General features: G+C 37.3%; 4 protein-coding genes and 1 long non-coding RNA gene across 5 annotated transcripts; 2 read left to right on the top strand and 3 right to left on the bottom strand.

The window, feature by feature from the left end:
• Positions 1-331: 331 nt before the first annotated feature.
• Positions 332-2,865, bottom strand: ankzf1 (ankyrin repeat and zinc finger peptidyl tRNA hydrolase 1; the record flags this gene model as incomplete). The annotated part of the gene is made up of 6 exons (XM_084121327.1): positions 2,764-2,865; positions 2,301-2,469; positions 2,122-2,213; positions 800-902; positions 496-701; positions 332-340 (listed from the first exon to the last, which is right to left on the bottom strand). Exons 2-6 carry the CDS (start codon positions 2,434-2,436, stop codon positions 332-334), a joined length of 546 nt encoding a protein of 181 aa, XP_083977453.1. The 5' UTR covers positions 2,437-2,469; positions 2,764-2,865.
• Positions 2,866-3,983: 1,118 nt separating this feature from the next.
• LOC311088407 (uncharacterized protein) lies at positions 3,984-7,116 on the bottom strand. The gene is made up of 5 exons (XM_084122479.1): positions 6,961-7,116; positions 6,757-6,845; positions 4,788-4,925; positions 4,471-4,610; positions 3,984-4,372 (listed from the first exon to the last, which is right to left on the bottom strand). Exons 1-5 carry the CDS (start codon positions 7,015-7,017, stop codon positions 4,281-4,283), a joined length of 516 nt encoding a protein of 171 aa, XP_083978605.1. The 5' UTR covers positions 7,018-7,116; the 3' UTR covers positions 3,984-4,280.
• A 516-nt stretch (positions 7,117-7,632) lies between these two features.
• Positions 7,633-12,000, top strand: hce2l2 (high choriolytic enzyme 2-like 2). The gene is made up of 9 exons (XM_084122478.1): positions 7,633-7,714; positions 7,790-7,841; positions 7,926-7,988; positions 8,243-8,392; positions 8,485-8,509; positions 10,989-11,081; positions 11,161-11,339; positions 11,430-11,511; positions 11,597-12,000. The coding sequence occupies exons 1-9, from the start codon at positions 7,640-7,642 to the stop codon at positions 11,727-11,729; spliced, it is 852 nt and encodes a 283-aa protein (XP_083978604.1). The 5' UTR covers positions 7,633-7,639; the 3' UTR covers positions 11,730-12,000.
• Positions 12,001-12,177: 177 nt separating this feature from the next.
• On the top strand, positions 12,178-14,875 carry hce2l1 (high choriolytic enzyme 2-like 1). Its single transcript, XM_084122480.1, has 7 exons — positions 12,178-12,974; positions 13,060-13,203; positions 13,321-13,438; positions 13,925-14,103; positions 14,184-14,265; positions 14,404-14,528; positions 14,812-14,875. The coding sequence occupies exons 1-7, from the start codon at positions 12,938-12,940 to the stop codon at positions 14,823-14,825; spliced, it is 699 nt and encodes a 232-aa protein (XP_083978606.1). The 5' UTR covers positions 12,178-12,937; the 3' UTR covers positions 14,826-14,875.
• On the bottom strand, positions 13,945-15,748 carry LOC311088409. Its single transcript, XR_014607500.1, has 3 exons — positions 15,722-15,748; positions 15,282-15,455; positions 13,945-14,081 (listed from the first exon to the last, which is right to left on the bottom strand). It is a non-coding gene; the product is annotated as an uncharacterized lncRNA (long non-coding RNA).
• Between the last annotated feature and the right edge of the window lie 110 nt (positions 15,749-15,858).

Genomic DNA, 15,858 nt, shown 5'->3' with positions numbered 1-15,858 from the left:
TCTGTAAATATTCTTCTATGGCATTTAATACTTTGTCTTTCATCACTATTTATGTTAGTCTTTCTTTAGAAAAAAATATTAAAGGGGACATATCATGAAAATCTGACTTCTATTACATTTTGTGAAAAGGGCATAATATGTCGCCTTTAACAAAATCTAAACATTTAGCAGGGGAAGTTTCTGAAATTATATTGATTTGACACTGAATGACCCTATTGTCTTTTTGTCAATGTGTCAGTGTAAACATTATTTGAACTAAACTGAAGTGAAATTGGTAATGAAGTGTTTGTAAATACTTTTTCTCTTCTCTCCTATCACTTCATGTTTCTACTCAACTGCCCTAAACAATAAAGGCAAAAATGCCCCCAAAAATCATTATTCACCCCATCATTAAAAATTCCCCTGAAAATAATAATATGTTCATTGGGGATTCGTCTTGGTGAAGGATCTGGCATAGATTAACAAATCTGAGAAATGATGAATACATTTACTCACTCTCTTGCTTTGCAGAACACAGCGATACAATGAGAGGTACTGTCCCTGCATGTTTTGAAAGACTATTTTGGTGGAACGTCGACATGGGGACTGATCTGTGTCCAGAGCACTGTCTTTCTCCTCAGGGGCTACTTCATCTCCAGGATCTTCATCAAGATCCTCATCCTCACTGTCTGAGTCTGAACCCGAAATGCTTGAAATATCGCCTTTTGACAAAAAAAGAAAAACGGAAAGATTACACTTATGCAACTGGATGACACAAAAGAGTTTCTCATTGAGGTCATACGAGCATTCACGAATCTACCTGTCCCAGTCTTCTTCTCAAACTCCTCCACTGTGACCGCTGATCTTCCTTCCAGCCGCTGTCTCAGGTTAAAGCGGTGATAGTCAAGTTTGTAATGCTCCATCTGATCAAAGATTGGGGCTGCATTAACATACATATTACATTTCTTTCTATCCCTCACACAAAGCTATCATGTGGCTTTAAAAGATTTGGATGGCTTTTATGGTACTTTTACGGTGCTTTTTGGTCACCATTCATTTTCCCTGTATGGAAAAGTGCAGAATGCTTAACATTTCTTTTTATGTTCCACTGAAGACAAAAAATCGTGAGTTTGGAACAACATGAGGGTGGAGGAAATATATGCAATAAAAATATATTATATTATATAATATATATATATATATTATAAATATATATATATATATATATATATATATATATATATATATATATATATATATATATATATATAAAATATATACACACACACATATATATATATATATATATATATATATATATAAAATCAATAGTTTATTTATAGATTTATCCATTGTTTTTAATATGATTATTTCATTCACATTGCTTCATGGGATTGTTTGGAATTCCAAACCCGTAAGACTTTCATTCATCTTTGGAACACAAATGAAGATCTTTTTGATGAAATCTGAGAGATTCCTGTCCCTCCATTTACAGCCTACGCAACTACTACTTTGAGGCTTCAAAAAGTTCAAAAAGAGATTGTAAAACTAATCCATATGAATTTAGTGGTTTAGTCCAAACTTTTCTGAAGAGACTTGATCGCTTTATATGATGAACAGATTGAATTTAGGCTTTAATTCACATATAAACATTCATCAACTCACACATAAGGGGTTGGTAAATGGAAGCTCAAGCATGTTCGCTTTAAGTGCAAGAACCAATAAGGGTTAATCCTCATGTTACGCACCACGTTTGAGCTTCTGCAGGAACCAATGAGGTTCGTTCTCGTGTTATGCAGCATGTTTGAGCTTCTACAGGAAACAATGAGGTTCGTTCTCGTGTTACGCAGCACGTTTGAGCTTCTGCAGGAACCAATGAGGTTCGTTCTCGTGTTACGCAGCACGTTTGAGCTTCTGCAGGAACCAATGAGGTTCGTTCTCGTGTTACGCAGCACGTTTGAGCTTCAGCAAGAACCAATGAGGTTTGTTCTGGCGCGTAAAGCAGGTTTGATTGAGCTTCTGTTTATGTTCGCTGACCAATGTTTAAATGTGAATAAAAGTCTAAATTCAATCTGTTCATCATATGACGCGTTCGTGTCTCTCAACAACCCTAAACAGATTGCATCAGCTTTGACTTTTTACCTGCTCCTCGCGACTCTCAAAACGACACTGACAGGACAAGCAGAACATCCTGTCAGACACCTCTCCGACAGATACAGTCTTTCCTCCAGCATCTGTGAGTGTTATGAAGTGTATGGTATAGATTTAAACACCTGTCAGCAGCTGTATGTGACATCATTAAAGCAGTCTGACTCTCTCACCCTCACTGGATGTTTTAGCAGCAGAGGGCTGGGGAGGCTCAGGGTTGCTCTGCAGTCCAAACACTTCTCTCAATCCTGCGGTCACTGTCTGATCAGCGCACAGCGAAAACACACTCCGCAGCTCCGGGGATGCCATGATTCAGTCGACAGAATAAACCACCACTATCACCTAAAATACACGAGTAAAAGAGGGAGAGAGATGGCACGTCATGACAGCGAGAGAGAGAGTTAAGCAAAACACAGAAAAAACATTGTGAGTGACCTGACCTTTAGTCATTACACTAAACATCCGAAGAATATGGACTGCTGATAAAACCAAAGCAATGTCCATGTTTTCTCTCCATTTGACAGCTGCTTCTCTACCAGAGTAATGCCTGATTCGGCGAAAGACAACACTGAGCTGCTGTCTCTAAATGTAGCTAAATTAATTATATATGGGTTTAAAGTAAATGTATTTATTTACCTTTTTGGCAAAAACATCGGTCCTTTACGGTGTGACTTTATATTTTCAGTACGAATAAGCTGACATGAATCATATTACATCACACGTGTTAGTGCTCTACGGTGGCCGAGAAGGGTCATAAAAATATAGCGCGAAAGTCGACATTCTACTCAGTGCATTAAAATAGTTCAAAGTTTATAAGATGCTTGATGCCAAGGAAGGCATAATATTCTGATATTAAGGTAGCAATATATTTTCATGTAAATAAATCTTAAATAACTAAATATGTAACCGATAAAAATAGTAGCCCAAGTGTGATTTTAAGTCAACATTAATTTACTTTTATATCATCATTCTACAAAAGCCAGAAGAAATGATTAAATATTATCTGTAAAATATTTATTTGTATTATATTGTTAGTGTATCGTGTTCAATTTCCGTTTTTTAATATGTATTTGCATATGTTTTTTCGCACAAAAAAAAAATACTGTCCCAAAGTTTTTCATAAATAAAACTTCCACTGAAGAAAGTCATACGAGTTTGGAACAACAAGAGCATGAGTAAATGATGACAGATTTTTTTATGATGCCTTTAAAGTCACCATGAAATCAACATTTTTATTATTTATGCACTATTGCAGTATTTATAATAAATAATTTATCCATGCACATTATTATTTACATTTTTTTTTTGGCCTCATAATCTTTCATCAAAATAACTTCCCCCCGGTCTTACAGCATCATCTCTTCTCTTCTCTGATATGTTTACTGGTATGAGGGCAGGACAGCCTGTCACACCCACATGTAGGGTGATCAGACGTCCCGTTTTTCCAGGGATAGTCCCGTATTTCATCTTTCTTAAAATGTCTTCTTTCACGCAAGAATAGCCAAATCAAAGGTAGCCAATCACATCTTAGTATATTTTGAAGAATAAAATGACCATCCAATCACAATTGTCTCTTGATAGTGAAGGCAGGATCCGATGTCAGTGTCAGTGATAGAGAGCGCGGAGGAGTCCAACACAAAGATGTTAAAAGGAAGAGTGTGTATATTTAAAGTTTAAATTAAGAGCAAAGTAAATTAAGATGTGACATGACATCACAGCAATAGCAAACCACAACCATCCAATGAATTCTTGATGGACAAAATCAAGTCCCGCCCAAAAATAAACTCTTGTTCGAGAAGCCGCTTCACTCAGATATACATCACAATAGGGAAGAAAAAGTACCACAACTTCTGTGTCATGCTGACTTTAACATTATTTTATTATTTTTTCTTAGAACTGTTACCCTGGAGGCGTCTCCAGGCTAAAGTTTGAAAATTCAGCACATCCGTTTGAATTTATCATTGCCAAAGGACAATTTTTTGAATCTTGAATCATTACAGCAATGATCTTCAATGAACATTTTAACTATGCTTAGAATTCTTGGAAATAACAAAAATACATGATGTAAAAAGTCACTATAGTTTTACATCTTTATTGCGGCTTAATTTTACTAAATATCAAAAATAAATGTTGTGTTGCATTTTTTGATGTGTTCACTTCCGTGCTCGTCTTTTTCTCACTGGCTTTTCAGTAGACTTACTCTGGCTGGATGAGCCTGGTTTACCTTGCTTTTCACCCTGTGAAACTGGAAATTGAGATCAGTTAAATATTATCAACACATACACATTCTTCTGCAAGTTCAGCACCTGCAGACTCCAGAACTCTAGAGATCATGAGCTGTACCTTCCTCTATGTTTGAAGAAGCTTCCGCCAGTGCTTTCGTCAGCTGCTCACGTTTGAGCTTCAGATTATGCTCCTGCTCCATCAGGCCGCTTTTCTCCTCCTGCAAACTTCTCACAAGAGCTTGCTTTGACTCCACAGTACTGTAACAGAATGGCTTTGAAGAATCAGATGCATCTATGGACAAGGTCTTTAACCAAATTCTTATTAGATCGAAAACTAATCCAAGCAATAAAACAACATATTCTTTTGGAAGGATCAAACTGAACAATAGAAATACAGAGGGCTGGTAGATCAGCAGTGTTACTGGATGGTCATACCTAGTCAAAGTGAATTCTTCTAACTGATTGGCGAGACTTTTCTTCTCCTGCATGAGAGCGTCCAGTTCAAGCAGTGAATTCCAGAGGCCTTCATCGATCTGGACCATCATCATTATCCTTCGGTCCATCTCCTCTCTGCTAAAGTAATATTAACCTCTGAGCCGATTCATGTCTGCAATAGAAAGGGCACCTAAAACCCTGATGTATACATGTAGCTAATTACTTCATAAATTATATTATTCATTTTTAAATAGGCAAAGTGCTTCTGAACGATATTAAAGAGCATCTTGCAGGTAAAAAAAAAATCTAAATGAATATATAACCGTGTATGAAAATACCATATAAAAAGATAATGCAGGATTTAAAATGTTTTAAAACGACATAAGGACACCAATTTAGTAGATAAAGTTGACTGCTCGTACAAACCGCTTTTTTTCAACATCGCGTCATTTTACGTCACACGAGGGAGACGTGTGCTGTGCTCTGCCGCAGCTCAGTGCAGAGTGGGTTGGTATTCAGTAAGAGCGGTCGTGAGTCAGTGTGTTTTCAGTTGTTTTTGTATTTCAATTTATCATCGTCATGGTAAATTTATATGTTTGTGGAGCTTGCAAAAACTCCAGCCTGTCAGGACATCGAGTCCACCGGTTTCCTAACAAGAAAAAGGACGGTGCTATCTTTCGTGCCTGGGTGCGGTTTGTGCAGGTGAAGAGACGGGATTTCTCTTCCGCGTCGGCTTCGGAAAACGCGGTCGTGTGTAGCGTTCACTTCAGATCGGAGGATTAGGCTATCGTCCCGGCGATATGATGGAGTTCATCATGGGATACCGAAGTAGCTGGTGCGGTTCCTTCAGTGCACGCATCTTCGGGTTCTCCCGCCGGATGTAGGCGCGAGCACAACATCAACTGGCTAACGCAATGTAAGCAGAACGAAACTGAGCTACTCGTTGTTGTGTTTGTGTGGACCGTTTATCAGTTTGGACCAGTGCAGCGCGAGCCTGATCAAGCAACACTGTAACTGCGAGATCCAGTAAATAAAGCATTTGAATTCGCCACATTAGTAATAACATCGCTGCGAGATCTAGTGAGAAATATTCACATTTCTCCGTTATTAACGGATCAAACAGCGCTGACGTGGAAACCAGGAATAAACATGAACATGCAATGAATGAACGAACTATCCAGTGTCCACAGATCAGCAACATTCACCATGGCTTTACTGTAGTAACACTAACTGCAACCATGGAAGTTTGGCATTTTCCACTAAGGCCCAGTAGCTGCTATGCATCCACTTCCCTGCAACACTGACTTTCCTCAGCTGTAAACATTGCCTCGCATTTCCCACACAAGCACCTATGGAACAAAAAATGTATCAGGAATAAATATCTCTCTGTCTCTCGATGAGAAACCGCTAAGTTATATCACGTAAGGTTAGTCTGGGCGGATATTAATGAGCATGACAAACGCCTGATCAAAGCTTAGTTTCTGACTGTTATTGTAAGTTCCAATATGTTCTGTCTAACATTAATCCTGGCCTGTCCCTGCTCTCTTGGCAGCTTAGCAGGCTCATAATTGTATGGCTGTGGTCCGTCAACAATTTCCTCAGCGTCCGAAATGTCATTGCGATCCACTTTTCCCTGTTGTTTGAATCGACCGCTCTCCCTCGTGCTACGTCACGCCCGTCACGCCCATTTTCAGATGCGGAAGTAAAATTCTCTCACAAAAACGACTCCAGAAGCCACTGTAGCGCATTTATAAATTTTTTTTAAAGAAAATCTAGTTCCTACATTATTTTTCTATACATTGACTTGTTGGGTCTTGTAACCTGCAAGATGCTCTTTAAACGTTGATTTTGTTTGCTCTTAAGGTAAAATGATGGCATATGATTTTCCTACTATGTTTAGGACATAAATATCTCATGCGGAGTCTTCATTTCAGATAGATAATGATGGTATAGTTACAGTATTAATTACCATTTGTTAACATCTTTGTTTACTTGCTCCACCTCGTCTTTAGTAAGCTGTAGTTCAGTTTTGGCATCACTGAGTTGTTTTAACAAATCCTGACAGAGACAAACAAAACAAAATAAAACGTGAGTCACGCAAACGCATGTGAAGTTCGTACTAATTACCGAGGATAAACCACAGTCTATAACTGTCAGTTGCCACGAGTCTCACCTGAATTTCCGTATCGTCTTGAAAGATGAAGTTCTGAGAAATTAATGGGGTCTCCATTACAGCAAAGTGTGTTTTCTCCCGCACATACCAATCGCGTTTTGTACCATACACGTATCCTTCTAATTAAATAATTTCCGAGGAAATCTGATTGGATGATCAACATACTACATTGCCGAACTTTATTTTAGCCTAAGTTATATATTCTTCTGTTCAATTAAAACTGAAAAAAGGCATTATATTTTTACGAGAACGATAGTAATAAATGATCGGATCATCAGAATGATTGTAACGTGGGACACATACAAACATGAACTATAATTTAAATTTTAACAATAGAATATAAACATTTGCTGAAGTTTTGTGATGTCCGCCTGAAGTTTGACATCTATGGAGCCCGGATAGCTCAGTCGGTAGAGCATCAGACTTTTAATCTGAGGGTCCAGGGTTCAAGTCCCTGTTCGGGCGGAAAAAGTTTTATGTGATGGTGGAACAAATAAAAACACCTATGTGAAAATAGTATTTAAGTATGTGTAAGAGCATGTGACAATTAAAAACAGCGTAGAGAAGAAAAACAAACATTTGGTTGGCCACCGAGATGACACATTATGTAACAGGAAGCTGGCGAAGAGTACTTAAATAGCAGGCGGCATGAACCTAGACAGCAAACCTCAGTGCACTCATGGAGTACACACTGCTTCTCGTCCTCCTCTTCTTCTTCTTCTTAGCAGGACCATGTTTATCCCTGCCTGCTCAGGTAACTGCATATGAGTCAGTGTATGTGCTGTTTATATGAATCAAAACCACATATTTTAATACATTTATTCTGCAGATTTCCTCTCACTCGAATTTAGGAGCGAGAAGACAAAGGAGAAACTACGCTGGTATTTTGTATTATATTAAATGATCATTATTCGTTGAAAATCAATTACATTTTAACAGTTACATTACATGTATCTCTTTGCCAGATGATAATGAAGAAAATGATCAAACTGCAATGGACAAGATCATAGATGTAAATGACTATCAAGGTAAAGTCTGTGAAGATGCGAATGTTCTAGGTGATGTTTTACTGTAATATTTCTTAAAAAATAACGGCTACTTCCAAAAAGGTCCCCAAAGAACCTTTCAGTGAACAGTTCTTAAAAGAACCATTTTTTCTTAGTGTGAAGAGCAATGTAATAATCTAAAGAAACTTTTTTTTTTTTTTCACTATACAGAACATTTTGTGCAATGGAAAAGTTCCATAGATGCCAAATTAAGAATCTTTATTCTTCTGCTCTAGGCGTCTTTTCCGTGGATGGCACCAACCTCAGAGAAGGAGATATAGCCGTATCCGGTAGGAGTCAGAAGAACTGTTTTGCCAGGAGCTGCCTGTGGACCAAATCAGTGGATGGAAATGTGTACATTGCATACTCACTCTCTCATGCGTACAGTAAGCAGGCTTTTTAATTTTCATATGCAGTGCCACAGGAGTCACCGACTAAGTAAATCTTATTATTTGGTTTTGATTGTTCCTCTGCACAGGCGATGCAGACGTGAAGAACATTAAAGGCAGGGTAGGTAGGAATGGTCTAAAAAACTTCTTTTTCAAATTTGTTTAAACTTTATGTACATATCAATACATAATTAAAATGTAAGTACTCTGAAAAAGAAAGTATAAAAATCGAGTGTCTGTAGACCTCTCAGGACTGTTTTAAAGACAGTTCATTATTTCCATTCACTCCACCCCCTCCCTTCTGGGCTCCTTCCAAAGCCACGCCCCCAAAACACATGAACGCGCGACTCCAACCGCTGAGCTGAAGACGCATTATTTACCTGAGACAAGCAGAGAGGAAGGAGCACAGTGCATGTAGTGACATCATGTCAGAATCACATGTAATAAAAAAATCTAACGCTAATTGCTTATGAAAATAAACAAATAAGATGTATTTTAGTACTCACTATCAAGCTAGCATATTGATATTGGTAAATTTAAAATATATATTTTTTGATTCGCTAACGAGCTAGTTATATAAGCTAAAAACAGGTTGCATTGATACACTTTTTTACATTACCATCAGTTATATTGTGATGAAGATGAATTTCGTGTAAGATTCATAACATATATGGTGTTCTGCATGTAGGGGTGGGAGATATTGACAAAAATGAATATCTCGATATTTTTTTCCAATATCTAGATATCGATATTCAGGCGATATTTTTGCCATCCTTCAAAGAAATGTGAGCAAACTGGCAAAGAAGGTCCAGTTGGTCTTTTGACTTGCTGCATTTGACCTGTATTATTCTAGGCTATAGAAAAAAACAATAAAGGAGCTAACTAAACAGAATCTGTGGCAGCCCCTACTTTTTCCACTTACAAAAAAAAAAAAAAAAAAAAAAACTTAACTAGGCACTTCTTGCAACAGTGATTATTAAATCAAACAACAATATTGTTGATGATCAATCAACATTTTCAAAACAGTATAAATCCATTCATTTTTTCCCCAAAACGCTATAAATCCTTTTTTTTTTCTTTTTTTTTTTCTAAATTTATGGTTTGTCTTTTTAAAAAAGTTTTTGTCTTTTATTTTTCGTGTTTGCATTTATGAGGAAAAAACAATATTACTTGACATTTCTCCATTATGGACGCGAGCGCTCTGAAAGCTGCACTAAGACTTTCAAACTTTAACAGAGACCTCAAAACAGAAAGCACAAAGCCTTTCTTTAAAACGAATTTCGTTTTGTATTAATTGTATCTTAATTTTAATATATTTTTTTTTCATTAATTCATTAATATTTTCATTCCTGGATTAAATACATAAAGTAAATATAGGCTATCAATCACAACATAAGGTGCTTGAACTGGAGATTATATCATCGTGAACCGAACCGTAGCCTCGCCTCACAGGCCTAAAAAATGTGGAATATATTTACAGAAATCTGGTTCTAAACAAAACCATCCAAAACAAAATAAAACTATGTAGCCTAAATGTGCATTTCTCCGGTGCATGCGTTCACTAGCCTACTGCGAAGATCGCGAGTCAAATATCGTCAACTTCATCTTTGCAGCCGACACAGAAATTAATAAACAATTAAAATGTCTTATTGCAATATTTTACACATTCATAATCATTACTTTTGCTGGTTCTTTGAGGCAGCTTTTTAGGTTTATGGCGTTTTGGAAAAGAGCTCTTCGCGTACAAACACCGTTTCACCAAGGCACAGCAGCCCTTCAGCACATAAGAACAAAAAGAGAAAAAGCACGGACTTACTAATTACGAAACTTTGATGTGGTTGAACAGCTGAAACAGTCACAAATTCCTCTGCAACGCAAACATTCTCAGTACGAGTTATGAAGGAAGAGAACAGCATTACAGTTTTCAGCGCGTCCTCCTTTGATTGCTGTGTTGTGACTGGAAAAGTGCGTGCAGGAGCACATGCGCAAAATGTAGGTTTGTAAAATGTCCTTTTGTAAAATAAAAATAATTTTAGGGCGAAGCAGAGGAGGTCGTGCAAGAGGCCGTGGCGTGCAACTAGGGTCCGAGGAAGTAGAGGCTGAGGACGGGGTGGTCGCTGGAAAGCTACGCCGATATTGACACGCGTTTTATTTCTTTGTTTATCCAAAGACTTTTTGTTCATTACCTTTTCTTGTACTGTCTTCTTTTTTTGCCTTGTTTGCCTTCACTAACTGCATGCCGGTAATGTGAATTTTGATTGCTCTTTCTCTGCCATTGTTTTGCTATTCCTAGGTTCCGTGCCTCTCGAATTCCTCAAATCAAACGTGCGCGCGCAAGTGGGCAGATCCCGTGGCAAAAGGGTGGTTGCCATGGTTGCGAGAGAGAGTGACAGTCGCCTAAGCCAATCCTTTGATTCGTCCCGAATCGAAATAATGAGCTGTGTTTAATACAGATTAAACGGTCTAGAGTCACTTGATTTTTATACTCTTTTTTTCAGAGTACTTACATTTTAATTATGTATTGATATATATAGAAAGTTTTAACAAATGTGGATCTTTTATTTTTATATAGTCCTACCTACCCTGCCTTTAAGAAAGGCATGGAACTCATTGAACAGGACACCTGTGTGCGCTTCGTGCCCAGAACTCACCAGAGGGACTACCTGGACATTCAGCCCAAAACAGGGTATAAACATCAGATTTATTTCCTGAGATGCATGATTATTCTGAGTGATTCTTATCATTTTTGATGGTCAATACTGTAGGTGCTGGTCATATCTGGGGGCACGTGGTGGCAGACAAACCATTTCTCTACAGACACCCGACTGCACCGGGTCAGGGGTCACCGTCCATGAGCTCATGCACTCCCTGGGCTTCGTGCATGAGCAATCCCGAGCCGACCGGGACAAGTATGTCACCATCATGTGGTCCAATATATGGAAAGGTAAAGTAGCATTTGTATATTTCATATTCTTATACTTAAGAGTCAATATGCAATTATATCGCTCACTTATTCTTCTGCTCATAAATATAGACAGGCTGAGGAATTTTGAAAAGTTTAAAACAAACAACTTGGACACCCCCTACGACTACGGCTCGGTCATGCACTTTGGAAAGTATGTTGACACGCAGTACATTTGAAATCATAACTCAGGGATATAAGAAACTGCAATTATGTAATTTTATTCTTGGTCATTTCAGGTATGCCTTCTCTGAGGACGGTGAACCAACTATTGTACCAAAAAGGAACTGGAATGTGAAGATTGGACAGAGATTTGGGCCCAGCGACTTGGATATTATGAAGATTAATAAACTGTATAACTGTAATGTGTAATGAAATCCATTCACAACAACAAATGATCCATCACAAGGCTAACGGCTGACATTATTAATGCATTAATGCTTTTACTTCTTTTATTGTAACATTTTAACATTATATGTTTAAAGTAAAATGGCTGATTGTGAAGATTGCTTGCTAATCAAATATAATAATTAGGAACATTCTTTTGTAATCTGTAACCTGCTGTTTCAGTATATTCTGTCTTACTCTGTTTTTGACACCTTGATGCCTTAAATAAACACAATACATTAATAAACCACGTCTATATATATATATATACATATATTCTCAGATATTTCATTTAAGCTTTCATTGCAAAATAGTAATTATTAGGTGAAAAAAAATCTCCAAATGAGAGTCAAATCAGTCAAACTGACAATCAAATGTTAAAATAGTGTTCAGAATCAGATGATCTCAGAGCTAATAAATACGTATGGAGGCATGAATTACACAAGCTGAATTTAAAACAACCTGTTATTTGTAGTAATGCAAAAATGATATGTTAAGGAAAAGGGTGAGGGGTTGTTTATTTGCACCACGTTTTGGTATAATGTGAATACAGCACAAATGAAGACGATGTTGAGTTTGAACACCTGCACGTTGTGCTTGGTCAGAGTGAATAACGCAAGAATCAGCAAGACTTCAAATTGCCATTGTAGTGATCGCCATCTTAAAAAAATGCTGAAGTGTCAAGAAAATACTAACTGATAGCAACATGAATGCTTTCCAAACCTTTCATCAGGGAAACGCATGAATATGAAATAATGACACGCTACGTCATGCTAACCCTCCATTTGCAACCTGGAGTAAAGATGGGTGTTACCCTGAGAGTATATATTCTTGCTCCAAGGGCCTTAACATGCAAAACCCGATTACATCCAGAACACCAGGACGCACTCAAAAGTGACCACCATTATGCTCTGTGTGGGTATTTTTGTGGGATTGGTGTTAGAGTCCTGGTCTTTACCTGTGCAGGTAAGAGTACTTCTACAGTTATGTTGATGTTATTCATATCCTTCGAATAAATGTTTTTTTTTTTGTATTAGAACTCCTCGTTGGTCCATCAGACAAGGCTGAGGTCAAAGAGAGAATATTCAGGTAAACTGGTACATCATGCTGAGCAATCAAGGCTGTTACAATGAATTGATGTAAATGTACCATTCCTAACCTTCTCAACAGAGCAATACGTGGACCCAGAGGAGATGAATGCCATGGACAGGATCCTCAGAGCAAACCAACGTATGTGCATGACAGATACAAACATAGATTTATAGGGAATTACTCCTTGAGCGTGAAACATGTGGTTGTCTTCCTCCACCACCAGTGTCCAGAGGTTTTCCATTACTGGAGGGTGACATAGTGAGTTCAGGATCCCGCAGTGCCATCACATGTTTAGGAGATTCTTGCCGCTGGCCCAAATCTGTTGATGGTTTTGTGTATGTACCTTACATCATGTCCCCACTATATGGTGAGTAAGATTTCTATATTAAACTCCATAACAGGTCTTGGTGAATATTATTGGTCAAAGTTAAATCAAGGTCTTTGATATATGAAATAATAAATGATAGGATTTGTGTCTCAACAGATGATATGGACAGAATCACCATAGAAACGGGAATGTTGGACATTTCCTCTGCAACATGTGTGAAGTTTGTGCCTCGCACACATCAAGCAAACTTCATTAATATCCAGTCTAGATCTGGGTGAGTCCATTTGTAGTCATACACAGTCATTTTTATTAACGTTCCATTTAATATTTCCTCTTACACAGTCTGTTCCTAATTTTGAAAGAGTTTTTGGATGTGTATTCTTGCTTAGTATATTTTTTTTTATGATCATAATCAAATCTTTTTTAATTATTTATTTTGATGACAACATGATAATATATATATATATATTTTAATATCATTCACATTCTTATCAAAGAATCGTGAAAACATATATCCTGGTTTCCACAAAAATATTAAGAAGCACAACTGTTTTCAACAATAATAATACATTTTAAATAATAAGAAATGTTTCTTGAGCATCAAATCAGCATATCAGAATGATTTCTGAAGGATCATGTGACACTGAACACTTACATTTTGAGCAGAACAGATTATTTATTTTTTTTAACAACATTTTGAACAGCATTCATTTATTTACCTATTTATTATTATGATTGTCATCCACTGTCGTCCTCATAGCTGCTGGTCATATCTGGGAATGACAGGAGGCAGTCAGACTGTGTCTTTGCAGACTCCGGGCTGTATGTGGTCAGGAGTGGCGTCCCATGAGATAATGCACGCTCTGGGATTCGTACACGAGCAGTCCCGCTCTGATCGGGACCACTATGTTTCCATCCTGTGGGAAAACATCATAGAGAGTAAGTTTTTACAACCAGCGCTGTAATTATTGAAGCCGATGTGTTCAGTATGACAGTGATGTACGGTTCCTTTCTTATAGATCAAAGGCACAACTTTAGGAAGTATGAGACAAACAACCTCAATACAGCATATGACTACAGTTCTGTCATGCACTATGGGAGGTGAGTATCGGAAAATCTATACAGTATGCATGCATCTGCTAAATTATTAGTGGATAATCTGAAATGCATTAAAAATGTAGTCCATATAGTTGCTTAAACATTCCCTTAAACCAAAGAATTTTGCTGATGCACACACAGGTATGCCTTCTCAGAGGATGGGGGACCCACCATCATCCCTAAACCAGACCCTTATATTCCCATTGGCCAGCGAGACGGACCAAGTCCTCTAGACATTCACAAAATAAACATCTTGTATAACTGTGGTACAGTCATTTCACTTTTTGTCAAATTTAACACTTTACAATAACTAATAATCAGCAATACGTTTGTTACAGTGTTTATTAATCTTTGTTAATGTTAGTTACAGCTGTTAGTGTTGTTAGTTCATGTTAGTTTCATCAACAGACGCAACTTTGGATTTTAATAATTTATTAGTAAATGTTCAAATTAACATTAACTAGATTAATAAATACTTTAGGAGCGTTTTTCATTGTTAGTTCAATGTTAACTCTTGCATGTTTAATGTTTCTTTCTTGTGTCCACTAGGTGGCTTTGTGTGAAGCATCATTTATGAAAGAGCCGTATGGAATGGACCCACCATAATTCACTGGTCAACATTTATTCACCTTTCCTTTTTTAATTTTATGATGAAATTTGGCAATTAACATCTGAAAATGTATTCATAAATATCATTAAGTTTTGGGCGAGTTTTAACTTGAACTAATCTTGCCACATAGTGAATTTTATTTTAGAAATTAAAAACATTCTCATCATAAAACATGTATATTCAGGTCATTGTACTGTATGTATTAATTGCATTTTTAATGTATTTTTGAATAAATTAATAGATCCATACAAAATAAGCGTCATACTATTATTTTTACTCATGGGGGAACATAAAACATTACAAACCAGTCATATTTTGTCTTGAGTCATAGTTGTGTGTCATTATGTAAGATTCGACAGAAAAGAGAATTCAAAGCACATCATAAATGCAAACACACATCAGTAACTACCTTGGTCCAGTGGCCGGATGATACTCTCACAATATCCAGTGAGTGCATCTGGGCTTCTAGTGTGCACTCTTGCGTTGGAAACCCATCCTGGACAGCCTTGACCTTCCCCTCCGCCGCCTCTTTCTGCGAATTCTTGCAGTCACTTTTTGCTTTTCACTGTCAAGCACGAGTAAACTTCTCAGGAAGTTGAAGGAGAGGTAGAGAGAAAGATATGTGAGAAAAAGATAACAGGACCAGAGAATCAACATGTCATTACAAATCTAGCTAGAGATCTAGCACCAGAAATAATGCAGTGGACAGAATATCACAATGGCACCGTTTTAAAATGTGTTGTCTTCAGATAGACATAGCAGAGAGTGTAAAAATTTCACTCAATTCTGTTTTCAAACCCATTGAAAAAAAGTGCAGCAACTCTGCATGTTATGTAAAACAAGTCCTACCTTCCTCTGTTCTAATCAGCTTACACTAGATTAGATTGTTCTAACCAGTGTCATGACATGACACACACCTCATATTATGACTCAATACTCTCTGTAGTTCAAATAGTTCAACAAAGGACATATGGTCCTTTATGAGT

The sequence above is a fragment of the Abramis brama genome (genome assembly GCF_963993115.1).
Source record: "Abramis brama genome assembly, chromosome: 8".
Classification (NCBI taxonomy): domain Eukaryota; kingdom Metazoa; phylum Chordata; class Actinopteri; order Cypriniformes; family Leuciscidae; genus Abramis; species Abramis brama.
Note: the sequence above shows the minus strand (reverse complement) of the source record. Positions and strands in the feature narration are given on the sequence as shown.

Coding starts and splice junctions, on each gene's coding strand:
- LOC311088407 (XM_084122479.1), bottom strand. CDS start 7,017: ATGGAGACCCCATTAATTTCTCAGAACTTCATCTTTCAAGACGATACG. Junction 6,846..6,960: donor AAGACGATACGGAAATTCAG/GTGAGACTCGTG, acceptor TGTCTCTGTCAG/GATTTGTTAAAACAACTCAG. Junction 4,926..6,756: donor AACAAAGATGTTAACAAATG/GTAATTAATACT, acceptor ATATTACTTTAG/CAGAGAGGAGATGGACCGAA.
- hce2l2 (XM_084122478.1), top strand. CDS start 7,640: ATGGAGTACACACTGCTTCTCGTCCTCCTCTTCTTCTTCTTCTTAGCA. Junction 8,510..10,988: donor GCAGACGTGAAGAACATTAA/AGGCAGGGTAGG, acceptor CCCTGCCTTTAA/GAAAGGCATGGAACTCATTG. Junction 11,512..11,596: donor TCGGTCATGCACTTTGGAAA/GTATGTTGACAC, acceptor TGGTCATTTCAG/GTATGCCTTCTCTGAGGACG.
- hce2l1 (XM_084122480.1), top strand. CDS start 12,938: ATGAATGCCATGGACAGGATCCTCAGAGCAAACCAAC. Junction 12,975..13,059: donor GATCCTCAGAGCAAACCAAC/GTATGTGCATGA, acceptor CTCCACCACCAG/TGTCCAGAGGTTTTCCATTA. Junction 14,104..14,183: donor GTGGGAAAACATCATAGAGA/GTAAGTTTTTAC, acceptor CCTTTCTTATAG/ATCAAAGGCACAACTTTAGG.